The 18312-nt window shown below is 45.7% G+C and overlaps 1 protein-coding gene and 1 long non-coding RNA gene across 4 annotated transcripts in view; one reads left to right on the top strand and one right to left on the bottom strand.

The window, feature by feature from the left end:
* Positions 1–18312, bottom strand: part of REDIC1 (regulator of DNA class I crossover intermediates 1) — a 362880-nt gene that overhangs the window by 174014 nt on the left and 170554 nt on the right. For all 3 annotated transcript variants that reach the window (XM_063927089.1, XM_063927087.1, XM_063927088.1), the window contains one exon: positions 9797–9920. In XM_063927089.1, coding sequence (XP_063783159.1) covers positions 9797–9920 — 124 coding nt within the window. The remainder of the gene's footprint in view (positions 1–9796; positions 9921–18312) is intronic.
* On the top strand, positions 15664–16340 carry LOC134935347 (uncharacterized). The gene is made up of 4 exons (XR_010180074.1): positions 15664–15690; positions 15783–15856; positions 15942–15996; positions 16229–16340. It is a non-coding gene; the product is annotated as an uncharacterized LOC134935347 (long non-coding RNA).

An 18312-nucleotide genomic window follows, 5' to 3' on the forward strand; every position in this document is an offset into this window, starting at 1 on the left:
TGGTTTATATGAAAGGATGAAACCATTTTCGGCAGAAATTGTGGACGGGTCCGCAATTCTGCTCCATCCGCATGGAAAAACCAGATAGGGGCTTTTATGTGACAAAGCCGCCAACTCTGACACCCGCCTAGCCGAAGCCAAGGCTAATAGCATGACGACCTTCCACGTGAGATATTTCAACTCCACCGTTTTGAGTGGTTCAAACCAGTGGGATTTCAGGAAACTCAACACCATGTTAAGATCCCAAGGTGCCACTGGAGGCACAAAAGGGGCTGAATATGCAGCACTCCCTTTACAAACGTCTGAACTTCAGGTAGAGAAGTCAACTCCTTTTGAAAGAAAATGGATAGGGCCGAAATCTGGACCTTAATGGAACCCAATTTTAGGCCCAAATTCACTCCTGACTGTAGGAAGTGAAGGAAACGGCCCAGCTGGAATTCCTCCGCAGGGCCATTCCTGGCCTCACACCAAGCAACATATTTTCGCCATATACGGTGATAATGTTAAGCTGTCACGTCCTTCCTAACCTTTATCAGCGTAGGAATGACCTCATCCGGAATGCCTTTCTCCGCTAGGATCCGGCGTTCAACCGCCATGCCGTCAAACGCAGCCGCGGTAAGTCTTGGAACAGACAGGGCCCCTGTTGCAACAAGTCCTGTCTTAGAGGAAGAGGCCACGGGTCCTCTGTGAGCATTTCTTGCAGATCTGGATACCAAGTCCTTCGTGGCCAATCTGGAACAATGAGTATCATTCTAACTCCTCTTTTTCTTATTATTCTCAGCACCTTGGGTATGAGAGGAAGAGGAGGAAATACATAGACCGACTGGAACACCCACGGTGTCACCAGGGCGTCTACAGCTATCGCCTGAGGATCTCTTGACCTGGCGCAATACCTCTGTAGTTTTTTGTTGAGGCGGGATGCCATCATGTCCACCTGTGGCAGTACCCACCGACTTGCAGTCTGTGCGAAGACTTCCTGATGAAGTCCCCACTCTCCCGGGTGTAGGTCGTGTCTGCTGAGGAAGTCTGCTTCCCAGTTGTCCACTCCCGGGATGAACACTGCTGACAGTGCGCTTACGTGATTTTCCGCCCAGCGAAGAATTCTGGTGGCTTCCGCCACGCTACCCTGCTCCTTGTGCCGCCTTGTCGGTTTACATGAGCCACTGCGGTGATGGTGTCTGACTGAATCAGAACCGGTTGGTCGCAAAGCAGGGTCTCCGCTTGACGTAGGGCGTTGTATACGGCCCTTAGTTCCAGGATGTTGATGTGAAGGCAAGTCTCCTGACTTGACCACAGACCTTGGAAATATCTTCCCTGTGTGACTGCTCCCCACCCTTGGAGGCTTGCGTCCGTGGTCACCAGGACCCAGTCCTGAATGCCGAATCTGCGGCCCTCGAGAAGGTGAGAACTCTGCAGCCACCACAAGAGAGACACCCTGGCCCTGGGGGATAGGGTGATTAACCGATGCATCTGAAGATGTGATCCGGACCACTTGTCCAGTAAGTCCCATTGAAATGTCCTCGCATGGAACCTGCCGAAGGGAATGGCCTCGTATGATGCCACCATCCTTCCCAGGACTCGAGTGCAGTGATGCACTGACACCTGTTTTGGTTTTAATAGGTTCCTGACCAGTGTCATGAGCTCCTGAGCTCTCTCTATCCGGAGATAAACCCTTTTCTGGTCTGTGTCTAGAATCATGCCTAGGAAAGGCAGACGAGCCGTAGGAACCAACTGCGACTTTGGAATATTTAGAATCCAGCCGTGTTGCCGTTACACTTCCAGAGAAAGTGGTACGCTGATCAGCAACTGCTCTCTTGATCCCGCTTTTATGAGGAGATCGTCCAAGTATGGGAAAATTGCGACCCCTTGCTTCCGCAGAAATACCATAATTTCCGCCATTACCTTGGTAAATATTCTCGGTGCCGTGGAGAGACCAAACGGCAACGTCTGAAATTGGTAATGACAATCCTGTACCACAAATCTGAGGTACGCCTGATGAGGTGGATAAATGGGGACATGAAGGTATGCATCCTTTATGTCCAGAGACACTATAGAATCCCCCATTCAGGCTTGCGACGACCGCTCTTAGCGATTCCATCTTGAACTTGAACCTTTTCAGGTATATGTTCAGGGATTTTAAATTCAATATGGGTGTGATCGAACCGTCCGGTTTCGGGACTACAACATGGTCGAATAATAACCCCCTCCTTGTTGAAGGAGGGGAACCTTGACCACCACCTGTTAAAGATACAATTTGTGAATTGCAGTTAACACTATTTCCCTCTCGTGGGGGGAAGCCGGCAGGGCCGTCGGTGAGGGGGCATTTCCTCGAAGTCCAGCTTGTATCCCTGAGACACAATATCTATTGCACAGGGATCCAACAGGAAGTGAACCCACTTGTGGCTGAAATTTTGAAGACGTGCCCCCACCGGGCCTAGCTCCGCCTGTGGAGCCCCAGCGACATGCGGTGGATTTTGTAGAGGCCGGGGAGGACTTCTGTTCCTGGGAACTAGCTGTGTTGTGCAGCTTCTTTCCTCTGCCCCTGCCTCTGGCAAGAAAGGACACACCTCGGACTTTCTTGTTTCTTTGTGATCGAAAGGACTGCATTTGATAATGTCGTGCTTTCCTAGGCTGTGCTGGAATATAAGGCACAAGATCAGAATTACCAGCTATAGCTGTGGAGACCAGGTCCGAGATCCCTACTCCACACAGTCCTCAGCCTTGTAAGGTAAACCTTCCATATGCCTCTTAAGTCGGCATCACCTGTCCATTGCATGTTCCACAGGACACATCAAGCAGAAATCGACATAGCGTTGACTCTAGAACCCAGTAGACTAATGTCTCTTTGGGCATGTTTTATATATATATATATCTAAGACAGCATCTTTTATATATATACATATATATATATATATATACATACTAGGGTCTCAATCTCTGCTGACAAGGTATCTGTCCACGCTGCTACAGCGCTATAAACCCATGCCGACACAATCGCCGGTCTGAGTAGAGTACCAGAATGTGTGTAAATGGACTTCAAAGTACTTTTTCTGCATGCTATCTGCAGGATCCCTGAGGATAGCTGTTAAGTCAGCGCTACCTTCTGGGCAAACGTGACACCCTAGGGGAAGATTCCCATCGTATCCTGGCCCTAGTAGGGAAAGAATACTCCCTGAGAATTCTTTGTGGGAAACTGCAGTCTCTTGTCTGGAGATTCCCGCTCTTTTTCTTCATGAGAGGAGGGAAATTTACCTCAGCTTTCTTCCCCTTAAACATGTGTACCCTTGTGTCAGGGACAGATGAGTCATCAGTGATATGCAAAACATTTTTTATTACAATAATCATATATTGAATACTTTCCTGCCATTTTGGCAGTAACTTTGCATTATCGTAGTCGACACTGGAGTCAGACTCCGTGTCGATATCAGTGTCTATTATTTTGGATAGTGAGCATTGAGAGACTCTGAAGGTCTCTGCGACATAGGGACAGACATGGGTAGATTCCCTGTCTGTTCTCTAATCTTTTGTGCAATAAATTTACCTTAGCACTTAATTTCACATATCCAAACAGGTGTCGGCGTTGTCGACGGGGACACCACTCACACACACATTTGCTCCATCTCCTCCTAGGGGAGCCTTTTACCTCATACATGTCGACACACACGTACCGACACACCACACACTCAGGGAATGCTCATCTGAAGACAATTCCCCCACAAGGCCCTTTGGAGAGACAGAGAGAGAGTATGCCAGCACACACCCCAGCGCTATAAACCCAGGAATAACACCGTAACTTAATGTTAACCCAGTAGCTGCTGTTTATATAGATTTTTGCGCCTAATTATGTGCCCCCCCTCTCTTTTTACCCTCTTCTACCATGTATCTGCAGGGGAGAGCCTGGGGAGCTTCCTCTCAGCGGAGCTGTGGAGAAAAAATGGCGCAGGTGAGTGCTGAGGAAGAAGCCCCGCCCCCTCGACGGCGGGCTTCTGTCCCGTTTAAATATTCATTTTCTTGGCGGGGGCTCATACATATATACAGTGCCCAACTGTATATATGTGTACTTTTGCCAAAAGAGGTCCATATGCTGCCCAGGGCGCCCCCCCTGCACCCTTACAGTGACCGGAGTATGTGAGGTGTGTGCAGTGGTGCAAGTGGGCGGGTACGGGTGGGTACGGCGTACCCGTAAGAATTTAGCCGTGGGTACGCCGTACCCACACCGACGGGCCGCCGCTCCTCTTCCTTCCCTCCCTCCCCCACGCCGCACCGCCGCACACGCCTCTGATGTGAGGGCAGGAGAGTGCAGCCTGCGCCTCTCGTTCCCCTCAGTCTCCGGTGGGTGTTTCAGTTTACTTCAGCGCCGATCCGTGAGCCAATCAGAGCTCGCACCCGCGAGCTCTGATTGGCTCACGGATCGGCGCTGAATTAAACTGAGACACCCGCCGAAGACTGAGGGGAACGAGAGGCGCAGGCTGCACTCTCCTTCCCTCACATGACAGACAGGAGGACAGCGACGGCAGCGGTGAGTAGGGGAGGGGGGCATGTTATACCTGGCACTGGGGGGGCATGTATACCTGGCACTGGGGGCATATCTGGCACAGGGGGGCATATATACCTGGCACTGGGGGCATATCTGGCACAGGGGGGCATATATACCTGGCACTGGGGGATATCTGGCACAGGGGGGCATGTATACCTGGCACTGGGGGCATATCTGGCACAGGGGGGCATATATACCTGGCACTGGGGGCATATCTGGCACAGGGGGGCATATATACCTGGCACTGGGGGATATCTGGCACAGGGGGGCATGTATACCTGGCACTGGGGGCATATCTGGCACAGGGAGGCATATATACCTGGCACTGGGGGATATCTGGCACAGGGGGGCATGTATACCTGGCACTGGGGGATATCTGGCACTGGGGGGGCATGTTATACCTGGCACTGGGGGATATCTGGCACTGGGGGGGCATGTTATACCTGGCACTGGGGGATATCTGGCACTGGGGGGGCATGTATACCTGGCACTGGGGGATATCTGGCACTGGGGGGGCATGTATACCTGGCACTGGGGGATATCTGGCACTGGGGGGGCATGTATACCTGGCACTGGGGGATATCTGGCACTGGGGGCATATCTAGCACAGGGGGGCATATATACCTGGCACTGGGGGATATCTGGCACAGGGGGGCATGTATACCTGGCACTGGAGGATATCTGGCACTGGGGGCATATCTGGCACTGTAGGGGCATTTCTGTATCTGGCACGGGGGGCAATGTATATCTGACACAGTGGGGGCATTTGTGTATCTAGCACTGTGGGGCAATGTGTATCTGACACTGTGAGGCAATGTATGGCACTCTGGGGGCATTTCTGTATCTGGCACTGTGGGGCAATGTGTATCTGGCACTGTGGGGCAATGTGCATCTGGCACTGTGGGGCAATGTGCATCTGGCACTGTGGGGCAATGTGTATCTGGCACTCTGGGGACATTTGTGTATCTGGCACTGTGGGGCAATGTGTATCTGGCACTGTGGGGCAATGTGTATCTGGCACTCTGGGGACATTTGTGTATCTGGCACTGTGGGGCAATGTGCATCTGGCACTGTGGGGCAATGTGTATCTGGCACTGTGAGGCAATGTGTATCTGACACTCTGGGGACATTTGTGTATCTGGCACTCTGGGGACATTTGTGTATCTGGCACTGTGGGGCAATGTGTATCTGGCACTGTGGGGTTATATGTATCTGGCACTGTGGGGCAATGTATATCTATCACTGTGGTGCAACGTGTATCTGACACTATTGGGGTCATACGTGTATCTGCCCCTCCCCCATATGTGTATCACGCCCCCATTTTCATTGGCCACGCCCCATGTGGCATTTGGCCACACCCATTTTTTTGCGCGCGCGCCTTCGACGCGCGCACACAGTACCCGTAAGACATTTTTTCTACTTGCACCACTGGGTGTGTGGGAGCAATGGCGCACAGCTGCAGTGCTGTGCGTTATCTCAGTGAAGAACGGAGTCTTCTGCCGCCGATTTCGAAGTCTGCTCACTGAACAGCACCCAGCTCGTCCGGGCACAGTCTCAAACTGAGGTCTGGAGGAGGGACATAGAGGGAGGAGCCAGAGCACACCAGAATCTAAATTCTTTCTTAAAGTGTCCATGTCTCCTGCGGAGCCCGTCTATTCCCCATGGTCCTTACGGAGTCCCCAGCATCCACTAGGACATTAGAGAAATACGTAATACAGTATATCTTTGTGAAAATCCTATATTAGATAAAACCTGACGCACCAAGCCCCCTCAGGTTATAGAAAATAGGGATAGCAGGTTGAGTGAAAGACACGAAATGGACACCACTCAGCTATCAAATGGACACATTAAATAGTCACAGTTTTTACAATGCAGAGGTTATTACTAACAATAATACTGCACTGGACTAGCTTACACAGCTATATAACAATAGATATAACAGTACACAGTAAGAACTGGATGTATATCACAGGGTAATTGTACTAGGAAACCCTGACTAAATGCACTTCTTAACTAACACTGACTAAAAAAGGCAGGTAGAATACTTAAGTGTCATGTAAAGTCACAGCACTGACAACCAGGCGGCTTTACATAGGAGGATTTGCCCAAGCATTCCCAGGAACAGTGAGCTGAGGGATAATGGCGTCGCAGACACTGCCAGTGAGTGAGGGAGAGACAAATATGCAGCTCCAGGGCGGGAACATTTGCAGAAAATGGCGCCCTGGGGCTGGGGGAGGGGCTTCAGGTCCAAGCTCTATCCCCCTGCTGGCAAAACCACCGGGTATTGCGGGCTCTAATAAAACGGTTTATAGAGAAAACCTGACCTGTCCCATGCCCTGGTGATCTAGTGGGATCGCCTTTACTGCCACAGTGTCCACCGCCAGCGCGCGCTGCCCACCTCCTACTGACCGCGCCGGATCGCGATAAAGACCGGGTCCCGCAAGCGGGACCCACTTACCACCTCCCGAAGCGCGGCCACGCGATCCCGGAGAGCCCCCGTCGTGTGTGCCTGACAAGAAGAAAACCGGAGCCTCCAGCTGTAGTTACCCGGCAACCAGGGCTCGGGAGTGTACAGCGCCGCTGGGGAGCGCCGGAGCTGCAGCCGTGAATGTCCACTGACATGTAACACTGCTGCTGCCCTTGAAGTCTTCACTTTTTTCCTCAGAAAAAAAAGCTCTTCTTAGGACTGCCTGGAGCAGCCCCTCTGTTAAGTGCCTGCTACTGCAGCACCAACTACAAAACTGAGATCCTGTGCAGGGAGGCGGGGTGATATAGGAGGCGGCGCTATGCATTCTGGGAACAGTCAAAGCTTTGAGCCTGTTGGTGCCTCGGATCAAGATCCTACTCTACACCCCATTGTCCATTCCTTGTGGAGCCCAGTGTACCCCGCAGCAGAAAAATATTTTGTATATGTGTGCACATAGATGTGCATGTGTGTTTCACTGTAAGACTTAGTCATTGTGTAGGGGGGATGCAGTCAATATACCGGCTTTCGCGATCTCGGCGTTCAGGAGAACGACGCTGGAATCCGACAAATGCTTAGAATTCCCACTCGGTTGGTAGGCCCACGCCACCAACCGAGTGGGAATAGAACCTGTGGAGAGCGAAGCAAGCCCCAGGGCAGATGCGTGGCGAGCAGATTCGCTGCCGGTATTCCGGCAGACGGGATGCTGCTGTCGGTATAGTGACAGCTGGCATCCCATCTGCCGGGATATCGTATGTATACCGTGTAGGGAATAGGTTTACACTGCCTAAGCCATAAATGAAGATAGATAATGAATTAGAACTCTGTTGGGTCACTTGGGGCTAGTGAGGTTTACACTATAACAAAGAATGTGTTTACAATCAAATATACACTGGAATCCACAGGTGTACATTTAGATCAGAATCAAGATTTGCAATACCTATTGTCCAGTTATAGTGCAGGCCAAAGTCAATGATAACATGAGCTACATTAAACTACTACCAACAACACCCAACTGTTGATGCTAAACCCTGAAGGAAACAGATCTATTTTCACTTCAAATAATCAAACATCAATTTTATGACCCAAAATACATTCCCTGCTTGCCACCCTGGGGCAGAGAAACCTGCCAGGTTTTACAACATTTTAGGGGGTTACACATGAAGAGATATGACTAGATTGCTTAGAAATTAAGCACAGATCTCTCCATGTGTATTCCCATAGCAATAGTGATACGCGTCACTATCACCGTTTCTAGATTGTGCCTAATCAGGTCGCTCACTTCACCGTTGTGTGAAGTGAGTACCCCCCTCAGCTCAGCACACATCGCGCCGAGTGCTGAGCGGGGGGAGAGATGTGTGCTGATCAGTCTGTGATAGATCGCTCAGTACACATATCTACGTGGGTTCACTATGATCTGCCGGCGGCCGGCCTCCCGGCGACCAGCATACCGGCGCCGGGAGGCCGGCCGCCGGCTTACCGACAGTGTGGCGAGTGCAAATGAGCCCCTTGCGGGCTCGCTGCGCTCGCCACGCTACGGGCACGGTGGCGCGCCGCACTATTTTATTCTCTCTCCAGGGGGGTCGTGGACCCCCACGAGGGAGAATAAGTGTCAGTATGCCGGCTGTCGGGCTCCCGGCGCCGGTATGCTGGTCGCCGGGAGCCCGACCGCCGGCATACTGAAGACCACCCCTCTACGTGTGTACCCGGCTGTTGGAATGTGAATGGCAAACCCATAATTATCTATTACAATGGACACAGTGGGAAAATGCTAGTTTGAATTGGTGAGTTCAGGAGATAAAAAGGCAACTAGGAGAAGCAAAGCCAGACCAGAAGGACAGAGGAAGGTGAAGTGAGAAGCTTGGTGCAGGAGGAGAGGAAGGAGAGATGTTCACACATAAGAAATTATCTTTAGGACTGTAACTATATGCTTGCAAGTATACAATTTATGTTAGCAATTATGCAAAGTTTGTTACATTGTTTCATGTTGTTTTACGTTCTATAATTAACGAAGCATAAATATAATAAAATATATCTCTAATGTGTATAGCTTATTATGTATGATTTGATTGGTCTGTAAATAAATATCACATAATCAGAGCTGGCATTCCATATTTGAATTCACTTTGGAATCATAATTTCATAATTCATATGTATGATAACTGCATTTCCAGTATGTACCAGCCACCTAGTTTGTAAGACTGACTGCTACTTGCAGTATACAGTATATACAGGTTGAGTATCCCTTATCCAAAATGCTTGGGACTGGAAGTATTTTGGATATCAGATTTTTCCGTATTTTGGAATAATTGCATACCATAATGAGATATCATGGCGATGGGACCTAAGTCTAAGCACAGAATGCATTTATGTGTCATATACACCTTATACACACAGCCTGAAGGTAATTTTAGCCAATATTTTGAATGACTTTGTGCATTAAACAAAGTGTGTGCACATTCACACAATTCATTTATGTTTCATATACACCTTATACACAGTCTGTAGGTCATTTAATACAATATTTTTAATAACTTTGCGTATCAAACAAAGTTTGTGTACATTGAGCCATCAGAAAACAAAGGTTTCACTATCTCCCAGTCACTCAAAAAATTACGTATTTCGGAATATTCCGTACTTCGGAATATTTGGATACGGGATACTCAACCTGTATGATAAACGTATATATTCTAAAATGTACATATAATATTATTATTAAAGAGTCCCCTTTTCAATAATTGGCAGCCCAGATAAAATATGTAAAATATAATATAAGATTCCTTAACAATACTTACATAATTTCAGACTCTTCCAGACATATTTTAGATGGAACAGTGATGGGTGACATTGGCAATTCTGCATTATTTCTCCCAGTTAAAACATTTGTATTGCAGATATCAACATGTTGTGGTTTTTTATCTAAAAAGAAAATGAAAATGTTGCACAAAGATTAACTCACACGCCCACTCAACTGATAAAATAGGAGTAAATCAAGGTTCCTGCTGATTAGCACATGTTATGTAATATTAATTAATAAAGCATAACATAATGTGTATATATATATATATATCTCTATATATAAAAAAATATATATATGTATATCTATCTATATATATATATATATATATATATATACTGTATGTATGTATGTATATATATATATATATATATATATATATATATAGTTATATACACAGTATATATATATATATATATATATATAGTGGCAGTAGAGGTACTTTGCCGCCTGTAAGCTACACACAGGGTCCTGGGGCTCGATGGGAAGTGTGGATGGACCGGGTTCCCATCCATTTGGTCCAGACCAGGTCTTACATGCTTCTTAGCCCAAGAAGCTGCTTCATCAGCCAGTACCTGGGTGCTGGGTTTAAAGCAGAGTCTCTCCCATGAGTCAGGGCTCCTGAAGGCAATTAGTTGTCCAGGTGATAGGCCTGCTAGGGACAGTGGGATCCGGAGGGCTAGGCCACTACACTAGTGTCAAGATGCCGGGACCTGGAGGGTTCCTTATTAAGTAAGGGGGAGTGAGGCAGGGCCTCACCTCCCTGGTAGTTTATACTAAAGACAGTGATCTTTGTTTTATGTATATCTTTTTGTTTTTGAGCTACCTGAATAAAAGGTATTTGTTGTTTTTTGCACAAGCCTGGAGTGGACCCCAATGGTAGGAATATCTTATCTAGTTTGGATTATTTTATATATCTTGTTTGTGTTTTAAATTGCAGACCTTGCTGCTGAAAACTATATGGCCTTTGCTGATTGATCTGAAGCTGCCTAGTGTTACCTTTTAATTATCCAGGTATGACTTCTATATGGTATATTGTGTCCTATTATACACTGGTGAGGGTCAGTGTTTTAATAAGCTTTCCAATTTTCTTTTATAGTAGTCCTGTGTTCCAGGAGCTATCATTTGACTCACTGTGTCTAATATTGACCCAGGTAAATTTGTGAAGTTTACTCTAGAGTGAGGTGCTATGCTTGTCCTGTGGGAGTAGATTTGGAGTATGCTGATCTTTATCCTTGTTTCCATATAGAGTATGATTCTATTAATTAATTAACTTGATGTCACTATTTTCTGCTATAAGGGCCTGGGAGGCACTGGTGGTGGTGGTGTGGGTATGATCTGATACCTTTAGTCTGATTTTATACATATTGTATTTATCTTTTTGATCATGTAGATGCTCTGAATTGCCAATCTTGATAAAGGTCCTATAATAGGACCGAAACGTTGAATGTTAAAGGCAACGTTATTGAACCTGATTAACCTGAATAAACTGATTGACACATCAAGATCTTCAAAGTGATTGATTTCTGCGAGAGTGCACCCACCACACGGGTGGTAGATGCGGTATATTTGTGACCTGACAAGGTCATTGGGAGCACCCGCCTATTTATCTCTATGAACTGATGAGAGTGCAGGATATTCTGTGGGTATGTTTGGTTTGAACTGCGAATGAGAGCAGTTATTTCTTCCTGGCACCCATCCCTCTGTTCGGATCTTATTACCACATCTGTTTCCACTATTGTATCCGGAAAAGTGTTATTGTATATTTTTTTTTTTGTATGTTTGTCTTGTTTTTTTTTTTTTTAAATATTATTTGTATGCACCAAGTGTTATGTCACAGAGTGGGGTGTACTTATTGGATGATGGGCTATTGGCCCAAGCCGAAACTGGCACTGTCTCCTTCACAGATGAGGATACTGAAAAGCTTCTGTTTGACAAACTTGAATTCGAAGCGTTGCCAACTGAAACGCCAATTGACCTGTTTTACAAAGTATTAAAGCATAAACAAAGAGAAGTTGACCTTACTTTACATGGGCAATTCCTTTCCGAGTATTTGAGATGTAAACAAATCCCGCGAGGTTTTCGCATTTCCAATGTGCCCACATTGGGCAGAAACAATCCGGTCTTCTGCAGCCGGTGGTGTGGAGTACTAAACAAATGCTCCTTAGATCTTATGACCCTTGTGGAAGAAGAAGTGGGCATTGAATTGAAATAACTAACCATTGAAGTTGATTCAACCATTAAAACACACACCACCGTGCTGCAGAATGACAAGACTCAAAATTGGACTGAGAAATTGCAGTCTCAAATAGATACCTATAAAAGGGATTTGATCTCATTTAAACGGAAAAAACTATCAACAGTAACCAATGATTATCAAACACATACAGTATACAGATGGTTGCTAGGTAGTAATACCAGCGATCGGTCTACTAGGCAACCATTTAGACGAAGAGCTCCACCCTTTTCTCAAGAATTTGTTTCTTCTGCCTGAACTTCTGATACAGATTATTATGAAGGTGCTAGTGAATCCACCCGTTTTTTAGGAACAGGAGGGGAAATAACCTCTACACACTCCAGGGTTTTAAGAAGCGGCACAGACCGCACCCGCGGAGAGGGGGGTATCAAGAGAAGAGGCCGGAGGAGGCGGCATTGAGTACTGTGTTTAACTTGTCAGATACTGAGCTCGGTGAGGCTGAAGTTAGGCTTCTTTCGCGAGGTCTATCGTTTGTCCCCACTTGTAGGACCAACACGTTTAAAAGGGTTATTGACCAGTATAAATTTGGCCGTTCTCTCCGCCTTCGTGAATTCTTTGCCAATAAACCCACCAATGAAAATACATCTGTCTTTAGGCCCAAATCTGCCTTTGATCCTCCCTCCACGAACCCCAGTATCAAGACGTTTTTACGTCTGGTACAGAAGGATTCTGAAATTCCTCCACCTAAAAGGATGTTTGATAATCTGTCCCCTGCAGAAAGGAAAGCCATTAAATCCCTAAGGGATTCCACTGAGATAGTAATCCGCCCGGCGGATAAGGGCGGAGCCGTCGTTGTACAAAATTGGACTGACTACGACCGTGGAATTAACAGGCAATTGGCGGATGAGTTGACCTACAGCAGGTTGACTTCAAATCCCATACCCAATATTAAATCCAGGATTGATGTATGTTTAAAACGGGGACTTGAACAAGGCCATATCTGTGATGATTTATTCAGGTATTTAACGGTTGATTCACCCAAATGTCCCATTTTGTACACCCTTCCCAAGGTGCATAAAACTTTGGTGCACCCACCCGGTAGACCCATCATCGCAGCAGAGGGTTCTTTATTGCAACCTATAGCCATCTTTATTGACAGTCTTCTACAGCCTTTAGTTTTGGGAACTGAAAGCTATATAAGGGACACTGGAGATTTTCTTTCACTTCTTCAACAATTTGATCAGTTGGGCGAACATACCCTACTAGCCACCATGGATGTGTGCTCTTTGTACACTGTTATACCGCACCAACAAGGTATAGAAGTTTTACGGACTCTGTTTTCCAAATCCCCATGTAGAGATTACAAAACTGAGTTTTTGCTGGAATTAACGACATTGGTATTGACCTGTAATCATTTCATGTATAAAAATGACTATTTTTTACAGGTTGCGGGCACGGCGATGGGGTCGAATATAGCCCCATCGTACGCCAACCTGTTTATGGCCAACTACGAGAATACGTATGTATTACCAGTTTATGGGCAGAAAATCCTTTACTTTAAACGTTTTATTGACGATATTTTTTAACTTTGGGATGGTACTGAATCAGAATTAATCGATATGGTGAACCAACTTAATTCCCTTGACAGTCCCATCCAGTTCACATATTCGGTTTCTGCAATGTCCATTAATTTTCTGGACGTCAATGTCACTAAGACTGGGAAACAGTTAAACACTACGATGTTCCGTAAAGCAACTGATCGTAATCTAACTCTACATGCAACGAGCCGTCATCCTCCTGCCTTGAAAGAAGGCCTCCCTATCTCACAATTCCTTAGAGCAATGAGGATCAATTCGACCCCTGCCCTAAAGGATCAACAATGTGCCGAAATAACCTTGCGCTTTTTAGAGCGAGGTTATTCTAAAAAAGTATTGGCACGATGTTTAGAGAAAGCAAATAGTATTTTTCTTGGACAACTCCCTAAAAAAGTAAGTGAGAAGCGTATGATTTTTCCCACCCAGTATGATGGCACTTCAGATAGTATGAGGAAGGCATTACGAAAGCATTGGCCTATTGTGGCTTCTGATGGAAACCTCCCTTTTGCAGGAACTCCTGCACCGATGATGACCTACCGGCATGGGGCCAATTTAAAACAGCTGCTAATGAGGCCCACGATGTTCCCTGACCAAAAAAATCCAACTTCCAACTAATGCAAGCCAGACCAGGTAGCTTCTCCTGTGGAGGATGCACCACATGTCGATCCATGCTCACTGGCCCCTATTTTCACCATCCACACACCGGGAAGAAGATATTTCTAAAACATCACCTCCATTGTAGACTAGATTATGTCATTTACATCTTGAAATGCCCGTGTGGGCTCTGTTACGTTGGATTGACCACCCGTCAGTTTCGGGATCGAATGGCCAACCATCGGTCTTCAATCAACACGGCCTTGCTCTCTGGCCATACGGACAAGCCTGTAGCGCGTCATTTCGTGTCTGCTAGACATCAAGTGGCGACACTGAAATGCAAGCTAATCGATTGGGTTCCACCACCTCTATTAGGTGGAGATAGAATCCGGATGCTTAAACAGAAAGAAAGCTTCTGGATACATAAGCTTGACACGGTAGCCCCAAGGGGCCTCAATGAGGCTAATCCCTTAAATGTATTCTTATAACTGTTAATGTCCAAATGTATCCTTATAATGAGTCTACAGTGTCCTTTTCAATAGGGCCCCCGGACTGTAGTTATATGGTGGTTATTTTTAGGGTACCTGTGCAACTCCATATATTACAGTTGTCATATTAAATGAATATCTGTACATACAGTTTTCTGTATAATGTCTTTAATATTATTCATGTGTTGTTTATCTGTTTAATTTTATTTTATTTTATTTTTTCCGGAGCCACGCAGGTCCTTGGCAGAATTTCAGTGGGATCCACTGCTTTTTATTCCCCATGGTGATAGTTCATAGACAGATGTACTTTATTAATTGGTGTTATGCTTTTATGCCTTATTGAAAAGAAATTATGAACATAATTAAATACAGCCTATGTACACTATGAGGGATTTTTCGCTACTGGGTTTCACTGATATTTAACAATTGTCTCTAGTTGCCTTTTTGGTATGCCTTTGTCCAATATAACTCACTCTAATATACTCTGTTGGTTTATTAGCATATTCCCCTCCAGTCTATGCTTAGTAGATGATGCCGTCACTTCCGATCAGGTCGACTTGGCTATTGACCGAATGTGGCTAGCTACATTGTTGCTGTTTTGACTTTCACCCATGTGCTGGGATGTTTCTTGGCACCCGTTTTTTGTTTAGTTTTGTCTTTTTCACTTTATGAGAGCCCCTGCGGCTTGGCCGAGTGGCGTCCGCGGGCCTTCCGGCCCGTGGAACGCATCCATTTCCGGTCGCTGGAACGCGGAAGTGGCGTTGCCAGCGGCCGCGAATGCAGCCAATATTGTACTTTTGAGCTACATGTGATGATTTTGGCCCCTGAAATCAGTAGCGCTGGGTATATCTAATGGTTTGATATCTAAGTAACACTCTTTTTTCTTATGGGGTTAAGGTTTAGCACACATATAGTTACATCTCAGGGTTAAGTGGCATTTCCTGTCCCATTGTGTTAAATAGCATGCAGCTGCTGATGTGCAGCATGCAGCTATCATCAGATACTAAACAGCAGAGTGGTGAGTGGACTGGCCGGTGTGGACCCCAATGGTAGGAATATCTTATCTAGTTTGGATTATTTTATATATCTTGTTTGTGTTTTAAATTGCAGACCTTGCTGCTGAAAACTATATGGCCTTTGCTGATTGATCTGTAGCTGCCTAGTGTTACTTTTTAATTATCCAGGTATGACTTCTATATGGTATATTGTGTCCTATTATACACTGGTGAGGGTCAGTGTTTTAATAAGCTTTCCAATTTTCATTTATAGTAGTCCTGTGTTCCAGGAGCTATCATTTGACTCATTGTGTCTAATATTGACCCAGGTAAATTTGTGAAGTTTACTCTAGAGTGAGGTGCTATGCTTGTCCTGTGGGAGTAGATTTGGAGTATGCTGATCTTTATCCTTGTTTCCATATAGAGTATGATTCTATTAATTAACTTGATGTCACTATTTTCTGCTATAAGGGCCTGGGAGGCACTGGTGGTGGTGTGGGTATGATCTGATACCTTTAGTCTGATTTTATACATATTGTATATATCTTTTTGATCATGTAGATGCTCTGAATTGCCAGTCTTGATAAAGGTCCTATAATAGGACCGAAACGTCGAATGTTAAAGGCAACGTTATTGAACCTGATTAACCTGAATAAACTGATTGACACATCAAGATCTTCAAAGTGATTGATTTCTGCGAGAGTGCACCCACCACACGGGTGGTAGATGCGATATATATATATATATATATATATATAGTGGCGGTAGAGGTACTTTGCCGCCTGTAAGCTACACACAGGGTCCTGGGGCTGGATGGGAAGTGTGGATGGACCGGGTTCCCATCCATTTGGTCCAGACCAGGTCTTACATGCTTCTTAGCCCAAGAAGCTGCTTCATCAGCCAGTACCTGGGTGCTGGGTTTAAAGCAGAGTCTCTCCCATGAGTCAGGGCTCCTGAAGGCAATTAGTTGTCCAGGTGATAGGCCTGCTGGGACAGTGGGATCCGGAGGGCTAGGCCCCTACACTAGTGTCAAGATGCCGGGACCTGAAGGGTTCCTTATTAAGTAAGGGGGAGTGAGGCAGGGCCTCACCTCCCTGGTAGTTTATACTAAAGACAGTGATCTTTGTTTTATGTATATCTTTTTGTTTTTGAGCTACCTGAATAAAAGGTATTTGTTGTTTTTTGCACAAGCCTGGAGTCGGTCGTTGGTGGATTTCTGTAGCAGAGCACATTCTAGCAAGTCTCCTGTTACAAATGGCGCCTGAACAGGGACCCTTCTGCTAGTCGTGTCACACGTGGCAGAGAACCCAACAGCCGCAAGGTAGCGGCACACATACCAGCGAACTCCAGACCAAGATAAACTCGTGGGCATCAGTACCAGACCAAGGGTGTTGTGAGTAGTGGTTAAAACCAACCCCACAGGGTAAAAATAATGATATGTTTTGTTTAAACTGAATGTGTTTGTTTGTGATGCAGGGGTTTGCATTGGCAGCAAAGGGGTTAAACAGGGTGCATGGACTGTTTTGACTTTTCTGCTTTGCACCATTCATTGAAAGTAGCTGAGCTGGTTTGTTTTGAGGGGTTGCAAGCAGCTGATAATTTATAACTGAATTTCTTTTCCAAGCTTATTTTTACCTGTGCCTGCAAAATCTGGTAATGGGAGTCTTATTAATTGGCTCATTAAGACCAATCAAGCAAAGTTGAAACCTTTTATAAATGTGGTTCTATTTAAATAAAGAATTTTTGTGGCACTATGTGTCCCAGCAAATCCCTGAGTTCTAGTTTTAAGAGCCTGAAGGGAGAAGTTGTTTATTTGCACTACCAGTGTAAGGTATTTGGGACCACTTAATCTGTGCTAAAAAAAGAAAAAAGGAATTTTTATTTTCCCTTTCACTTACAGTTTTCAAAGGTAACAGGGTGAATAAAGATTTTCAGATATACAGCATATTCTGAAGTGTCTCTACAAATGGGTAACAAAAAGAGAATTCTTGCTAAAAAACAAAAGGGGTGACAGCTCTAACACCTCAGGTCAGGAACTTATGTGACCCTATAAAAACCCCACAGTTGGAGAGTGAAGTGGAGAGCTTATTGGGGAGTAATCCTGATCTTGGGGAAGATTTTAGCATGGAACCTTTTTTTTGGTGTCACATGATAAGTGACCTTGAAAATAATGTCCAGTTAAAGGACGAGGAGGTAGAAGAGCTTAAGGAAAAATTGGATTTACTTCAAGAGCAGGTGAACACCTTAACGCAAAAGCTGGAGGAGAAGGAATCTCTTTTGTCTGACTCTTTGACCAAATTGGGAAGGAGTAGAGAAGAGATTGCCAAGCTCTCAGGCCAGGTGTCAGAGTTGCAGAAAACATTGGTAAAGGCTAAACCCAGATCTGAAAACTTTGTAGTACATAGCCATGGACTATTAGAGAAAATCTCCTGTGACCAGACCGAGATGGAAGTCTGCTGCTGGCCAATAAGGCTCTGTCGCAAGACTGGGAGGAGCTTCAGGAGGAGGTTTCTCAGCTAAAACCATTGGCTATGCCTAGTTTCAATTCAGACACAGGTGTAGCTACACCAGTTGCTGAAGACGTTATGCCGAAGGTTGGGTCAGAGACATTATCAGCCAAAGTGGAGATGCCATCTTCGGGGGAA

Source organism: Pseudophryne corroboree, chromosome 6 (assembly GCF_028390025.1).
Source record: "Pseudophryne corroboree isolate aPseCor3 chromosome 6, aPseCor3.hap2, whole genome shotgun sequence".
Classification (NCBI taxonomy): domain Eukaryota; kingdom Metazoa; phylum Chordata; class Amphibia; order Anura; family Myobatrachidae; genus Pseudophryne; species Pseudophryne corroboree.